The sequence below is a fragment of the Bos mutus genome, chromosome 13 (genome assembly GCF_027580195.1).
Source record: "Bos mutus isolate GX-2022 chromosome 13, NWIPB_WYAK_1.1, whole genome shotgun sequence".
NCBI classification, from domain to species: domain Eukaryota; kingdom Metazoa; phylum Chordata; class Mammalia; order Artiodactyla; family Bovidae; genus Bos; species Bos mutus.
The window spans coordinates 48,963,346-48,976,211 of NC_091629.1; the positions used below are offsets into that span (position 1 = coordinate 48,963,346).

General features: G+C 36.8%; 1 protein-coding gene across 2 annotated transcripts in view; it reads right to left on the reverse strand.

The window, feature by feature from the left end:
* The window catches only part of UQCC1 (ubiquinol-cytochrome c reductase complex assembly factor 1), a 96,427-nt gene that overhangs the window by 60,285 nt on the left and 23,276 nt on the right, over positions 1-12,866 (reverse strand). For both annotated transcript variants that reach the window (XM_070381637.1, XM_005900418.2), the window contains exons 4-5: positions 12,348-12,455; positions 4,402-4,474 (exon numbers count right to left, since the gene is read on the reverse strand). In XM_070381637.1, the coding sequence (XP_070237738.1) occupies positions 4,402-4,474; positions 12,348-12,455 (181 nt within the window). The remainder of the gene's footprint in view (positions 1-4,401; positions 4,475-12,347; positions 12,456-12,866) is intronic.

Below are 12,866 nucleotides of genomic sequence, written 5' to 3' on the forward strand. Positions count from 1 at the left end.
CTGAAGGAAGGCATTAGAAGCCTCATTCTCGAGATGAGGAAACGGGCTCCAAAGAGCTAAGGAACTTGTGGGCAGCCACAATATTAACAAGCTAGTGGCTAGGATAGCGTTTAAGTCCAGGTCTGTCACAAACTGACACCAAAATACTCTGGTGAGCTTACTGGGAGGTGCCCAGGAGCTGTCAAGTGGACTTCCTCTTGGAGCCCGGCAGGAGGGAGGTGAAGGCTGGCCTGGCTAGTCATTCAGCTATTAAGACACATGCCATCTGAGAGTGGGCCAACCATCCTCCACCTAGAACAAGAATAGCCATGAGAAACTCTCGAGCCCGGATCTGAAGTTGGGTCTTTTTTGGATGCTAGAACAAAACATTAAAAAGAAAAGTTTTCTTGGAAGTCTGTCTTTCAATCTGGAAAATGAAATTTGGCTGCTTCTAAAGGACAATCTGTTCAATTGCTACCTCTACATCAAAGCTTCTCAGCAGCCACCAGGAGCCTTTCCAATTTTCTCAAAGAGGGAATCAGTTCTTGAGCTGGAAAGCGCAGACAGACAGACAGGCCAGCAACTGGACCTGGGTCACAATTTTCCCTCTGGGGGACAGCTCAGAGCTGAGGATGGGAAAAGAGCTGGCATATGACTGACTCCCTCTACCCACTGGGGTCAGAACAGAAAAGCACGGGCTAAAGCCCTGAAAAACAAGACCACTGAAAGTTTGTGAACAACTCAACAAACAGCAGATTCTTTAGCTTTATGAAATGTCTTTAAACACTTCAAAGTTAAAACCTGCTATAGGTCCTCCCATGATCACAAGGTATTCCCATAATCACATTTAGCTCCAGTACACATTCAGTGCACTATTATGTGAAGCTAGATACTTTCTTCCTCAACATCAGTTGAGTAAAATTAAATTAATTCATTACTGCTATGAGGCAGCAGTGCTAACATAGTTGCATGTTTTATGAAGACACTGGGGTCAGACATCCTGATTCAAAACCTTAACTCCACTTCTTTCTTGCTATGTGACTCTGGGCAAAGTTACCTGTCAGTATCTGTTTTCTTCTCTATAAAAATGGGAGAATAAGAGAATTTACCTTAAGAGGGTTTTTGTGAGGAATAAATGAGATAAGGCCTATAGAACATTTAACAAAGTGGTTAATGTTTAATAGGTACTCAATAAACACTCACTTTTGTGAATGTTTTTTGAATTTTGTGAATTCACCAGAGTTCCCTGGTGGCTCAGTTGGTAAGGAATCCACCTGCACTGAGGGAAACCTAGTTTCAATCCCTGGGGAGGGAAGATCACCGGAGGAGGGCATGGCAACCCACTCTAGTATTCTTGCCTGAAGAATCCCCATGGACAGAGGAGCCTGATGGGCTACATCCATGGGGTCACAAAGAGCCAGACACAACTGAGCAACTAAGCACAGCACACAAACATTCACTATTGTTTTTTAGTGAATTGTTTAAACAGTAGTGTTTAAACTATCTTTGAAAAAACTCATTCAGATTTCATCTATTGATGATGAACCTCAATCTTTTTTTCTTCAAGTGTTAAAAAAATACATCATAAACTTATACAAACTTGATATATTTGATAGCTGAGTATTAGTAGCAGAAAGAGATGAAGGCAGAACCTCAATTTTATTAACTCAAAATTGACTCATTAAGTCTCCTCTCCAAGGTATGAGGGCTCTTAGGGCTAAAAACAAAGCAGTTTGCAGACAACAGTGTGGTTTTAGGCACAAGCTTTACTGACTGGCTGACCACCTCTGCCCCAAAAGAGCTCTTTATAATGGAACTGATCTCCAAAACACCAGTTAGCAAACACTGCGTGCTCACAGAGGGTACACTCGTTTATGCCACAGTGACATCCTCAGAACATCTTGGAAACAACAGTGGACTATTAAGGTATCTCCCCCGTCAGAATCCTCAGCATCTAGGTCTCTAGATCAAGACCTCTGAACACTTTGGCTCTGACATGACAGAGTATTTGTAGCTTTGGCATTTTATGAGGACTTGTCCCAGAGGCTGACAGGCATACGTTTACTAAGTAAAGAACTCAACCTTCATGACATACAACTGGCCTCACTTTTGTTGGAAGAGTGAGAATGACACCTACCACTACCTAAGGCTCTCTATCCTTTTAAAAAGCTACTGAATTCACAGGACTCTAAAAGTAAAGCCCTAAAATACCAAAAATCCAAGGCAGCAATAGCCACTTTACAGATGTAATCTTGGGAAGCAATACACACACACACACACACAAACACACACACACTCTCTTCTTTTACCCCAAACTTGTCTGGCCTACTCTTTAGAATCCAAAATGCAAGAAAGTCAGTCTCATTACTTTATAGATACTCTTTGTCTGCCTCTAAGTGGTACTTTTCAGATTTTCTCCCTTTGTATTCACTGGCCACAATTTGGAACCACTTTGGTTTGATTCTGAAATTTAATCTAACCGCAAATGACAAAGAAGGACCACAATGGGGCATAATACAAATGAACGTAAGTCTGAAAGGTAATTCTCAAAGTGAGTCTCAGAAAACCTGAAATAACAGTGCTATCACTGAAAAATGTACTGCCTCCCCAGGTAACTACTTCAAAGGGTAAGGTTAGAACAAAGCTCACTGAGGTGTACACATTTTAATAATATATAAACAGCAGTTCCCCAAATTAATAGAACACATCATAGAGGTAGTTCTCAATTAAAAATTATAAAATACAAAGAATTATAAAACACAAAATGTTAAAATGGACTATAATTCTATCTTGCAATTGTATTCATTCACAGGCAATAGGTTATAGCAGAAAAATTCCTGGATTTTAAGCCAGATGACATAGGATCAAGGCTTGAGTAGTAAGCAACTTTGGGTAAATCACTTAGCCTCTTTAAGTTTCAATTGTTTCTGAAAATAAAACAAAAATTAAAATAAGAATATAAGCCCTCCAGTCTTCCAAGGTTTTATAACTCCAAAAGGAAACAAATGTAAAAGCATGTAAGTGTGAATTATTAAAATGTAATGGATACTCATTTTAATTAACTTTTATTTTTATAAGTAGTCTACAACAGATTATAAATTGAAACATGATACATTAAGTATGTAATAATAGTCTCATTACTTAATATTATATTAACTCAAGAATATTTAATAAGGATTAGCTAAACAAAGACAGCTAGTAAACATCCTTTCAAAATAATTTTAAGTTTATGAGATATTTAATATTAAATAGATGTCTAGGAGGAAGTTTTAAAAGATCTAAAGAAAAATACTTTAGCACACAGACCTAAACTACTTAAGAAAAATCCAGCTTCTAAAATTAATAGTTTCTTCATCATGCAGAGAAAGAATATTTTATTTCAGACTAATTTCTCCTAAAATAAAAAATTGCTAGAGGTGAAAAAGCAGCAGGAAGGTTTTCTTTCTTCACTATGAGTAAATAGGAAATGGAAGGCAGATACTAAATTAGGATTACAACTCAGCATAGTATTTTAAGTTTCTAATACAATATCAATCTGCTGAAAGTAAATCAACAAAACAACTTGCACCTAATTTTAAAAAATAGTAAATAAAGCTGCATCTCTTTCTTCATTGTTGTTAACATAATTAAATATTAATTATTTGCTGTCCATAAAAAATATGAAGAACATATAGTTAAGTGTTTGTTGCTTTGAGGATAATGGCTATTACCACAAGAGGTTCACAGCACACATTTCCTTCCAAAATCTGTAGAACTGGAAACAGCTGAAACTTTCCCAATGACTTTATAAGTATCTGCTTTAAATGACTTGTTTATAACAACAACAGTTTACAGCATCAAAATGATTTTTGTATTGATACAATCAACTGCTAGTGATGATCATCTAAACCAGAAAAACTTACAGAAAGTAATTTATCAATGGGATAAAAATCATAAAATTATACGTAACTTTTGACCCAACAGTCCTTTTACAGAAAGAAGAAAAATCATGACGCATATTCCAGGATTAACTAAAACAATTATAAACTAGAAATAAAAGAGGAATCACTGGCTAAAAGTTCATGTCAAAATTGCTACGTAAAACATTCAGAATGTAAAACGGTATGTTTACTCTGAATACTCTTATGTAAAACATGCATATGTGGACAAAGGGGATGATAATGTTGAAGTACTGGACAAATTTTTACTTTTTTTTTCCCCAAATGCTTTATTTTTCCCAAATAAAACATCTTATTTATAAGGTTCTTTTGGCCTCTGTTTATTTGATTAGGAGAAAAATAGGAAGCTTTTATTATATATCCTGTGCAAGAAAAACTGTTTCACTAGTACCTTAAAAAAGAGCACTATCTGACCAAGACACAAACACAAAAATGAACAGTAGATTCATTTTCCTTTTCAGAACTTTCAAAAACAGTAACTTACTTAGAAAGAATTCCTCGAAGTCAGTTTTCTCCACACAGCTGGTATACATGCGCAGGGCTGCAATCTTAATTTTCTAGACAAAGAGAATAAAACAAACTCAAGACATGACCAAGTGAATGCTCTGGTACCATCAGATGTGGGTCACAGAATTTTATACATTTTCAACTAGAAGGATGGGTCCAAACCTGTCTCTAGGCAAATTTAATCGCTAAACAATACAGGTAGCTTTATTTTATTAAATCAAGACATTCAGACTTCAAAAAATCCTAGATTTTATGATTTTAGCATCAAAATGTCAAAAAGCTTTTTCTAATATTTAGAGGAAATATATCCTTTAATTCAAACCCATTTTACCACATTTGAGCCTCTAAACCATAGTTCAGAACCATCCATATTAACTCTTTATAATCTGAAACCCTTTATATTAAAAAGAAAATTACCCATTCTCTTGACCAAAATCAAGCAAAACCCTCAATCATTTGATCATCCCTCAGAAGCACTATTATCTATTCCATAAGTCTTTTTTTTCCCCTGAAGAGAGGGGGTCATTTTTTCCTGTATTTTCCCTAGTTTTATAGTTTGCTGATCCTAACAGAATACTATGTTTATAAATTTGTTGGATCATGGAGAAAGCAAGGGAATTCCAGAAAAACATTTACTCCTGCTTCATTGACTGCACTAAAGCCTCTGACTGTGTGGATCACACAAATTGTGAGAAATTCTTAAAGAGATGGGAGTACCAGACTATCTTACCTGTCTCCTGAGAAATCTGTATGCAGGTCAAGAAGCAATAGTTATAACCAGACATGGAACAAGAGTGGGAAAGGAGTACATCAAGGCTGTATACTGTCACCCTGCTTATTTAACTTCTATGCTGGGCTGGATGAATCACCAGCTGGAATTAAGATTAAGATATCAACAACCTCATATATGCAGATGATACCACCGTAATGGTAGAAAGTGAAGAGGAACTAAACAGCCTCTTGATGAGGGTGAAAGAGGAGAGTGAAAAAGCCGGCTTGAAACTCAACTTTCAAAAAACTAAGATCATGGCATCTGGTTCCATCACTTCATGACAAATAGAAGGGGAAAAAGTGGAAGCAGTGACAGATTTTATTTTCTTGGGCTCCAAAAGCACTGTGGATGGTGACTGCAGTCGCGAAATTAAAAGACACTTGCTCCCTGGAAGGAAAGTTATGACAAACCTAGACAGCATATTAAAAAGCAGAGACATCACTTTGCCGACAAAGGTCCATAGAGTCAAAGATATGGGGAGCAGTCAAGTATGGGTGTGAGAGTTGAACCATAAAGAAGGCTGAGTGCTGAAGAACTGTGGTGCTAGAGAAGACTCTTTAGAGTCCCTTGGACAGCAAGAAGATCAAACCAGTCAACCCTAAAGAAAATCAACACTGAATATTCATTGGAAGGACTGTTACTGAAGCTAAAGCTGAAGCTCCAATACCCTTGCCACGTGATGCAAACAGCTGACTCATTGGAAAAGACCCTGATACTGGGAAAGACTGAAGGCAAAAGGAGAAGGGGGCGACAGAGAATGAGACAGTTAGATAGTATTACTGACTCAACGGACATGAATTTGAGCAAACTCCAGGAGATAGTGGAGGACAGAGGAGTCTTATGTGCTACAGTCCATGGGGTCACAAAGAGTTGGACAAAACTTAGCAACTGAACAACAACAATAACCACAGCAACTCTTTTTAAATGAGTTTCTAATGAATATAAAATATAGTAAAAGGATCAACTGTTTACTATTCCCCAAAACACTAAGAATTCTCATAGAATCTTAATCTGAGTGATTTTAATTTATTCATGAGCTGTATACTGAAGATTTGTATATTTTACTGTATGTACATTATATTTTCAAAAAAATAAATCTAAAAATGAAAAGTAAATTTTTATGAACTGTAGGTCTGAAGACCAACTCAGCGCTAAAGGAACAAGAATTTCTAAGGACTTTCAAAATATTTCCTTAAGGATACAATTAGTGTATCAACAAAAGACTTGTAGAAGCTTATTTTTCTTTAAAATGACAGAGAAAATTACTCAAATATGCACAGACTAAATATATATATATATGCAAATGATGTAGCAACTGAGGAAAAACCAACCTAGAATTTTAGCAGAGCAGTTTTGTTATTAAGGTTCAACGTCACCAAGGATATACTATATCCACTACTACATAATATTCATATCTCAGTTTCTCATGGGCAGAAATACCTGTTATAAAATAAAGTATTATGTCTTTGATTGCAATTAAGATTTGTTATTTGCTAATTTGAAATGTTATATTTTCAATGTTTTTTAGCCTAAAGTTCATATGGGGGAAAACAAAACAACATATAACCAATGGAAATTAGGTACATTTTTATGGGCAATAAATCAGTGTTAGAAGCCCACATTTAAACAAAACTCCAAGGGAAGAGCAATTTAAACTTAAAAGCAAGCAGAATGATACATAAAGATAAGAGCAGAAATTAATAAAACTGAAAACAAAAATAATACAGAAAATCACAGGCCAAAGCTGATTCTTTGAAAACATCAATAAAATTGACAAGGAATAAAAAGAAAAAACAGGGACTTCCCTGATGGTCTAGTAGTTAAGACTCTGAGCTCCCAATGCAGGGGACCTGGGTTCAATCCCTAACAGGGCACTAGATCCCACATCCGCAACTAAGAGTTTGCCTGCTGCGACTAGAAGATCTTGCATGCTGCAGCTAAGATCAGAGATCCCTTGTGCTGCAACTAAGACCCAATAAATAGATAAATACATATTTTTCTAAAAATAAAAGAAAGAAAAAACAGAGAAGACATGAGTTACCAGTATCGGAAATCAGAGAATAGAGGGAACATCACTATATATCCTAAAGATGGTAATAGGATAATATTATGAACAACTTTAAGTAAATAAACGTCATTATTTTAGATGAAGTGGACAAACTCACTGAAAGATACAAGCTACCAAAGCTCACAAGAATAAATAAATAACATGAATAGTCGTATCTCTGTTTTTTGGCCACTACATGTAGCATGCGAGATCTTATTTCCCCAACAGGGAACCCCGAGCTCCTTGCAGTGGAAGCATGGAGTCTTAACCACTGGACCACCAGGGAAGTCTTCCTACCTCTATTTTAAAAACTGGATTTGTTGTTAAAAATCTTCCCAGAAAGCTCCAGGCTTGAGGGCATCACTAGAGAATTCTATCAAATATCTAAAGAAATGATATCAAATCTACATAAACTCTTGCAGGAAAAAAGCAAGGAATACATCCCAGCTCATTCTATGATCCAACATTACCCTGGTATCAAAACCAAAGACATCAAAAAACAAACAAACAAAAAAAACCCTAAGATATCAGAAGAAAACAAAACAGTAAAACCATAGTCTTCATGAACACAGATCCAAAACTCCTTAACAAAATACTAACAAATCAAATCCATCAGTATTTTTAAAGGAGAACATATGATCAACTGGAATTTATCCCAGGAATTTCAAGTTAATTCGACATTCACAAATCAGTGTAATTCACCATATCAGCAACCTAAAAAAGCAGCATGTTTCACTTTTTAACACCTACAGGTTAGGGGAGTATTTTATATAGAAGCACTGGTCTGTACCATTGCCAAACTAATGATATCCTAATGATACCATTATCCAAATGACTTGGCCTTGACAGGCCTATTATTATCCTTGAAACAGAGTGTTTAGGACATCTGTAGGCTCTTCATTTCAGTCAACAAATAATTTATTGAGCGCCTAATTCAGTGCCTAACACTAATTTGGACACTAGGAAATACAGCAATAAACAAAGCAGTTAAAAACTCCTTTCATGGAACTTAAGGCCTAGTTTAACTATCATGACACTTTTAAAATTTTTCTTTTTTATTTTAGGCCTCACCTTGTGGCATACGACCCCTGCATTGGGAGCAAAGACTCTTAACCAGTGGATGGGTGCCCAGGGAAGTCCCAACACAGTTATAATTTCAAGTAAAATTCCTAATGGCCTATGTCAAAATTTTTTTTAAATCTGCAGTTTCCTTTCAATTCTTATATACAGTCTTCTGGTTCATAATTAATGACTTTGCCTAAGGAAAGGCACACTTGCCTGCAAGGCCCCACATCATTCCTTGAGAAAGAGGTTTTTCCCCACCACACGTTCATGAAGCAAGCATTCATTACAAATAATGAAGACCTCACCAGATTGGCCAGTGTATTTATACAGTGCTCATACTGTGGCAATGAGGAGCATTTTATAGTTCCTCACTTTTCCTGCAGCAAAGCCAAGCCTTTATACTTGGGTGAGCCATTTTCCTGGACAAATCTCTAAAGCAAGTCCCTTAAGACCATCACACAGGGACTGGAAATAACAACTCGGGGAAAGAACCTCTTCAAGACTCATGTGTTAATATAAGTTAAGGAAGTAGGTGGACTAAATTTCCATCCAGTCAATACAAATTGTTCTGGTCCTCGGATGACTTCATGTTTATTTCATTCTAACTTTGGAAGACTCCATCAGTCTAATTGACTAAAACACAAGCACCTAAGACAGTTTTGGGAAATGAAAATCAGCTTTCCCAATAACTGATGCCGTTTGTACCATCCTACAAGATGAAAAACGAATCTAGTAAAAGGCTTGCACTCACAGCTATGTGAGTTGGAAGGGGCTTTGAAGTCATTTGAACTTTCTCTTCTGTACTGGAATTCCTTCTCCAGCATTCTTGATTCATGGTCAACTATCTGGGCCCCTGTTCAAACAAGCCCAATGACCTTGTGAGGCTACCTAGTCCACTGGAGGACAATTCTTGTTAGATTTTTGTTATACTGAACATAAATCTGCTTCATGTAACATTCATTAAACATGATCTGCACACTGGAACACCTCAGAGTAAGTCTCTCCTTTTTTTTTTAGTATATTTATTTATGTATTTAGGAGAAGGCAATGGCAACCCACAGCAGTACTCTTGGAAAATCCCATGGACAGAGGAGCCTGGTAGGCTGCAGTCCATGGGGTCGCAAAGAGTCAGACACGACTGAGCAACTTCACTTTCACTTTTCACTTTCTTGCACTGGAGAAGGAAATGGAAACCCACTCCAGTGTTCTTGCCTAGAGAATCCCAGGGACGGGGGAGCCTGGTGGGCTGCCGTCTATGGGGTCGCACAGAGTCGGACACGACTGAAGTGAGTTAGCAGCAGCAGCATTTATGTATCTGGCTGCACCGGATCCTAGCTATGGCAAACGGGATCTTCAGTTGTGACACTTGAATTCCTAGTCATGCCATGTGGGATCCAGTTCCCTGACCAGGGACTGAACCCAGGCGCCCTGCACTGGGAGCAGAGAGTCCCAACCACTGGACCACAAGGGAAGTCCCTCTCCTTTTTTTTTTTTACATTTCTTCCTCAAATATCTGAGAAGAACCATTAGTCTCCTCTTTCCAGGGAAAGCATCCCTATTTCCTTCAACCACTCTTCATTCAAGTTTCTGAAGGCTTCACAAGGCTCACTGCCCATTTCTGAATGCATTCCAGTTTGTCAGTGTCCTTCAGAACAGGAATAACTTTTGGCTTAATGCTAATCTGGAAACTGCCTATTCAATGACATGTGGCTAAATCTGTTAAATGTTATCCTTATCTTAACCTGATACTGTTCCATAAAGATAATGAAAAAAAATGGTTATTTCGCGATAGTCAAATAGGTAAGGAAAAGCCACATTTAAATTCCTGAATACGCATCTAGAAAAAAAATGGAACCACACTCGAAAACATTACATAAAAAGATGGAGGAAAGATGGCTGACAATGCTGATGTGGAGAGACAAGCAGACATTTTATTCCCTAATGAAAGACATGTGAAAAGACAAAATTCAAAGATTCTTGCCAGTGCAACCCCAATACAAGAGTCTGCCACAGACTTCTGAGTCAACATTTGCTGAAAAAGGCTCTTTCAAAATGGAAAGCTGTACCTACATTTTCCCACCCAAATTATACTAGAATGTCATACTTTGATGTTTTGATGTCACAAAAATGAAGGTTATATGGCAACAGATGCTGCCACATCACAAAAGATTTTTTAAATGCAATTAGAGACTTAGTTGAGGTCACAAGGGAACTAAGAAAAATTAGAGACTAACTTAAACTAAAACAGTGAAGAAATTTTCCTGATGATTTAGTAATCCTCCAAATGGTAGCCAACTTTCCCTCTGGAATCATAAAAATACAGACGAGACAAAGCATATGGAAGCAACCAAGTGGAACTCAACCATCAAGAAATTAATAAAAAGTCAATTTTTTTCTCTTCTCTTTTTTTCTTTCTGCTCTTATTTCCCTTTTAATTTCTTACTTTCAAACAAAACACTTAAGCTTTTAAATCCAAATGCTAGGATTGCAAATCTTTTTTTTAATAGAAGAAAAGATCCTGCTTAATATTACCAAATATACCAATGACTATCATTTGTCAAGGAATTATGATGTAAAAAGAGATAACTTTAAAGAGCATAAATAGTATTTCATTAATGATTAAGAAGGCACTTCATAACCTTAGGGTCTCAAGAACATTATTATAACCGAGTATATGTGTCTTATCTTCTATACTTTTCAAAGCCCGTTATAGACAAAATGCTGGTAGAATCACTGTTTAATTTATGTAAAAGGGAGGGTATAGAAAAAAGCCTGTATGTGTTGCAGTTAGAACTGTTAGGAAGACAGCCAGATGTTTTAAGAGAAAACTAAAAGTAGAGTCCACAATAAAATTGAAGTTCTATAATAATTTGACTACAACTTGTTAAAATGGTGTAAGTGAAATAATTTAGTCATTCTGAGGAAAGCTATGGTGTTTTCTAGAAAAGTCTTCTCTACTGCTTTGTATTGGTTTGCTTTGATTATGACTTATGACTATAACTTATGACTGATCAGGCTCATCCAACATTCTAGCAACCTTGAAAAGTATTAAAAGGTACTTTTGCCATAACTGTAGAAAGAAATGGAGAAGGCAATGGCACCCCACTCCAGCACTTTTGCCTGGAAAATCCCATGGACAGAGAAGCCTGGTAGGCTGCAGTCCATGGGGTCGCTAGAGTCAGACACGACTGAGCGACTTCACTTTCTTTCACTTTCCACTTTCATGCATTGGAGAAGGAAATGGCAGCCCACTCCAGTGTTCTTGCCTGGAGAATCCCAGGGACGGGGAGCCTTGCTGGGCTGCCATCTATGGGGTTGCACAGAGTCAGACACAACTGAAGCGACTTAGCAGCAGCAGCAGTAGAAAGAAACAGTAGTACTAGAAGATAACTGGGCTGAGAAAAATCCAGTGACTTGTATTTTATTACTTTAATTGGTTAGAGGCTTTTCTATAAAAGTTCAGAGGCAGTAGCACCTGATGCAAAGAGGACATTCACTCATTTATAGCAAGTACTATATAACAGATACTGTGCGAGGCCAAGATCTCATGAGGAATGACACAGCAGACAGCCCTCCATAATATGAATTATAATAAATCACAGAATTTTAAAAATGCTCATTAACAAAATTTTAAAGAAAATCACTACCATGACATACAGAAAATCACTATGAATCATAGAAAGTAATGTTTCCTTAAGAACACTGCCCATCAGAACATTTGGCCCATCTAACTTCTTAGAACTTATCTATATGGCATTCACGTGGCAAAGATCTGGAAAGACCAGTCTTATTCGATTGCCTGCTACTGAGATACTTCTAAGGAATCAAGTTAAGGGAGTAGAGGCAGTCTTTCAGCCCTACATGCTGTATAGACCTGACTTAGAATGGGAGACAAGGGGATACAAAATGTTTTAAAGCTCTCAAAATAATACATGCATTTCACAAAAAGCAAAGCAGAAGCTTTAAAAAAAAAAAATCTTCTGTAAGGAGAAGAAAGCATAAAGCTCAAAAAGAAAAATGAGAAAAACTTAGACTTTACCCATTTACTGTATTTCAGAGGTCCTGTGAATCCCATGGCTTCTATTATCTTTGTGAAAGCACCAACCTTCTCCTCAACAGGCTGTGGTGAATCCTTGGTAGAAGAAAGCTATTTAATAAAAAAGAAGGAATCAAAAATCAGTTGCAAAAAAAATTTCTTAAAAGAATGCTTTATTTCTCGTTAGGTCTAAGGGGAATTTTTATTGGTTAGCTTTTTTTCACCCCGAATTTTTAATTCTCATTTTTCTGGGTACTTCTTCACTCAGTACAAACATATCTGGAATCCTAATCGATGTCCTCCAAATTCCAAAGCAAACATACCCACCCCATTTAAGTTCTATAGAAAAGAGTATTTTAAAAAAGAAATCTTGGCCGCCCCCCCAACTCCCAAAGAACAATTCTGAGAAGAGGAATGTTCTATGTTTATTGACATTATAGGAAAAGGAAAGAAAAATATTATCTGAAAGCAGACAAAATCATAGACATAATCAACCAAAGCAAGCACTGAAAACATGTTTTT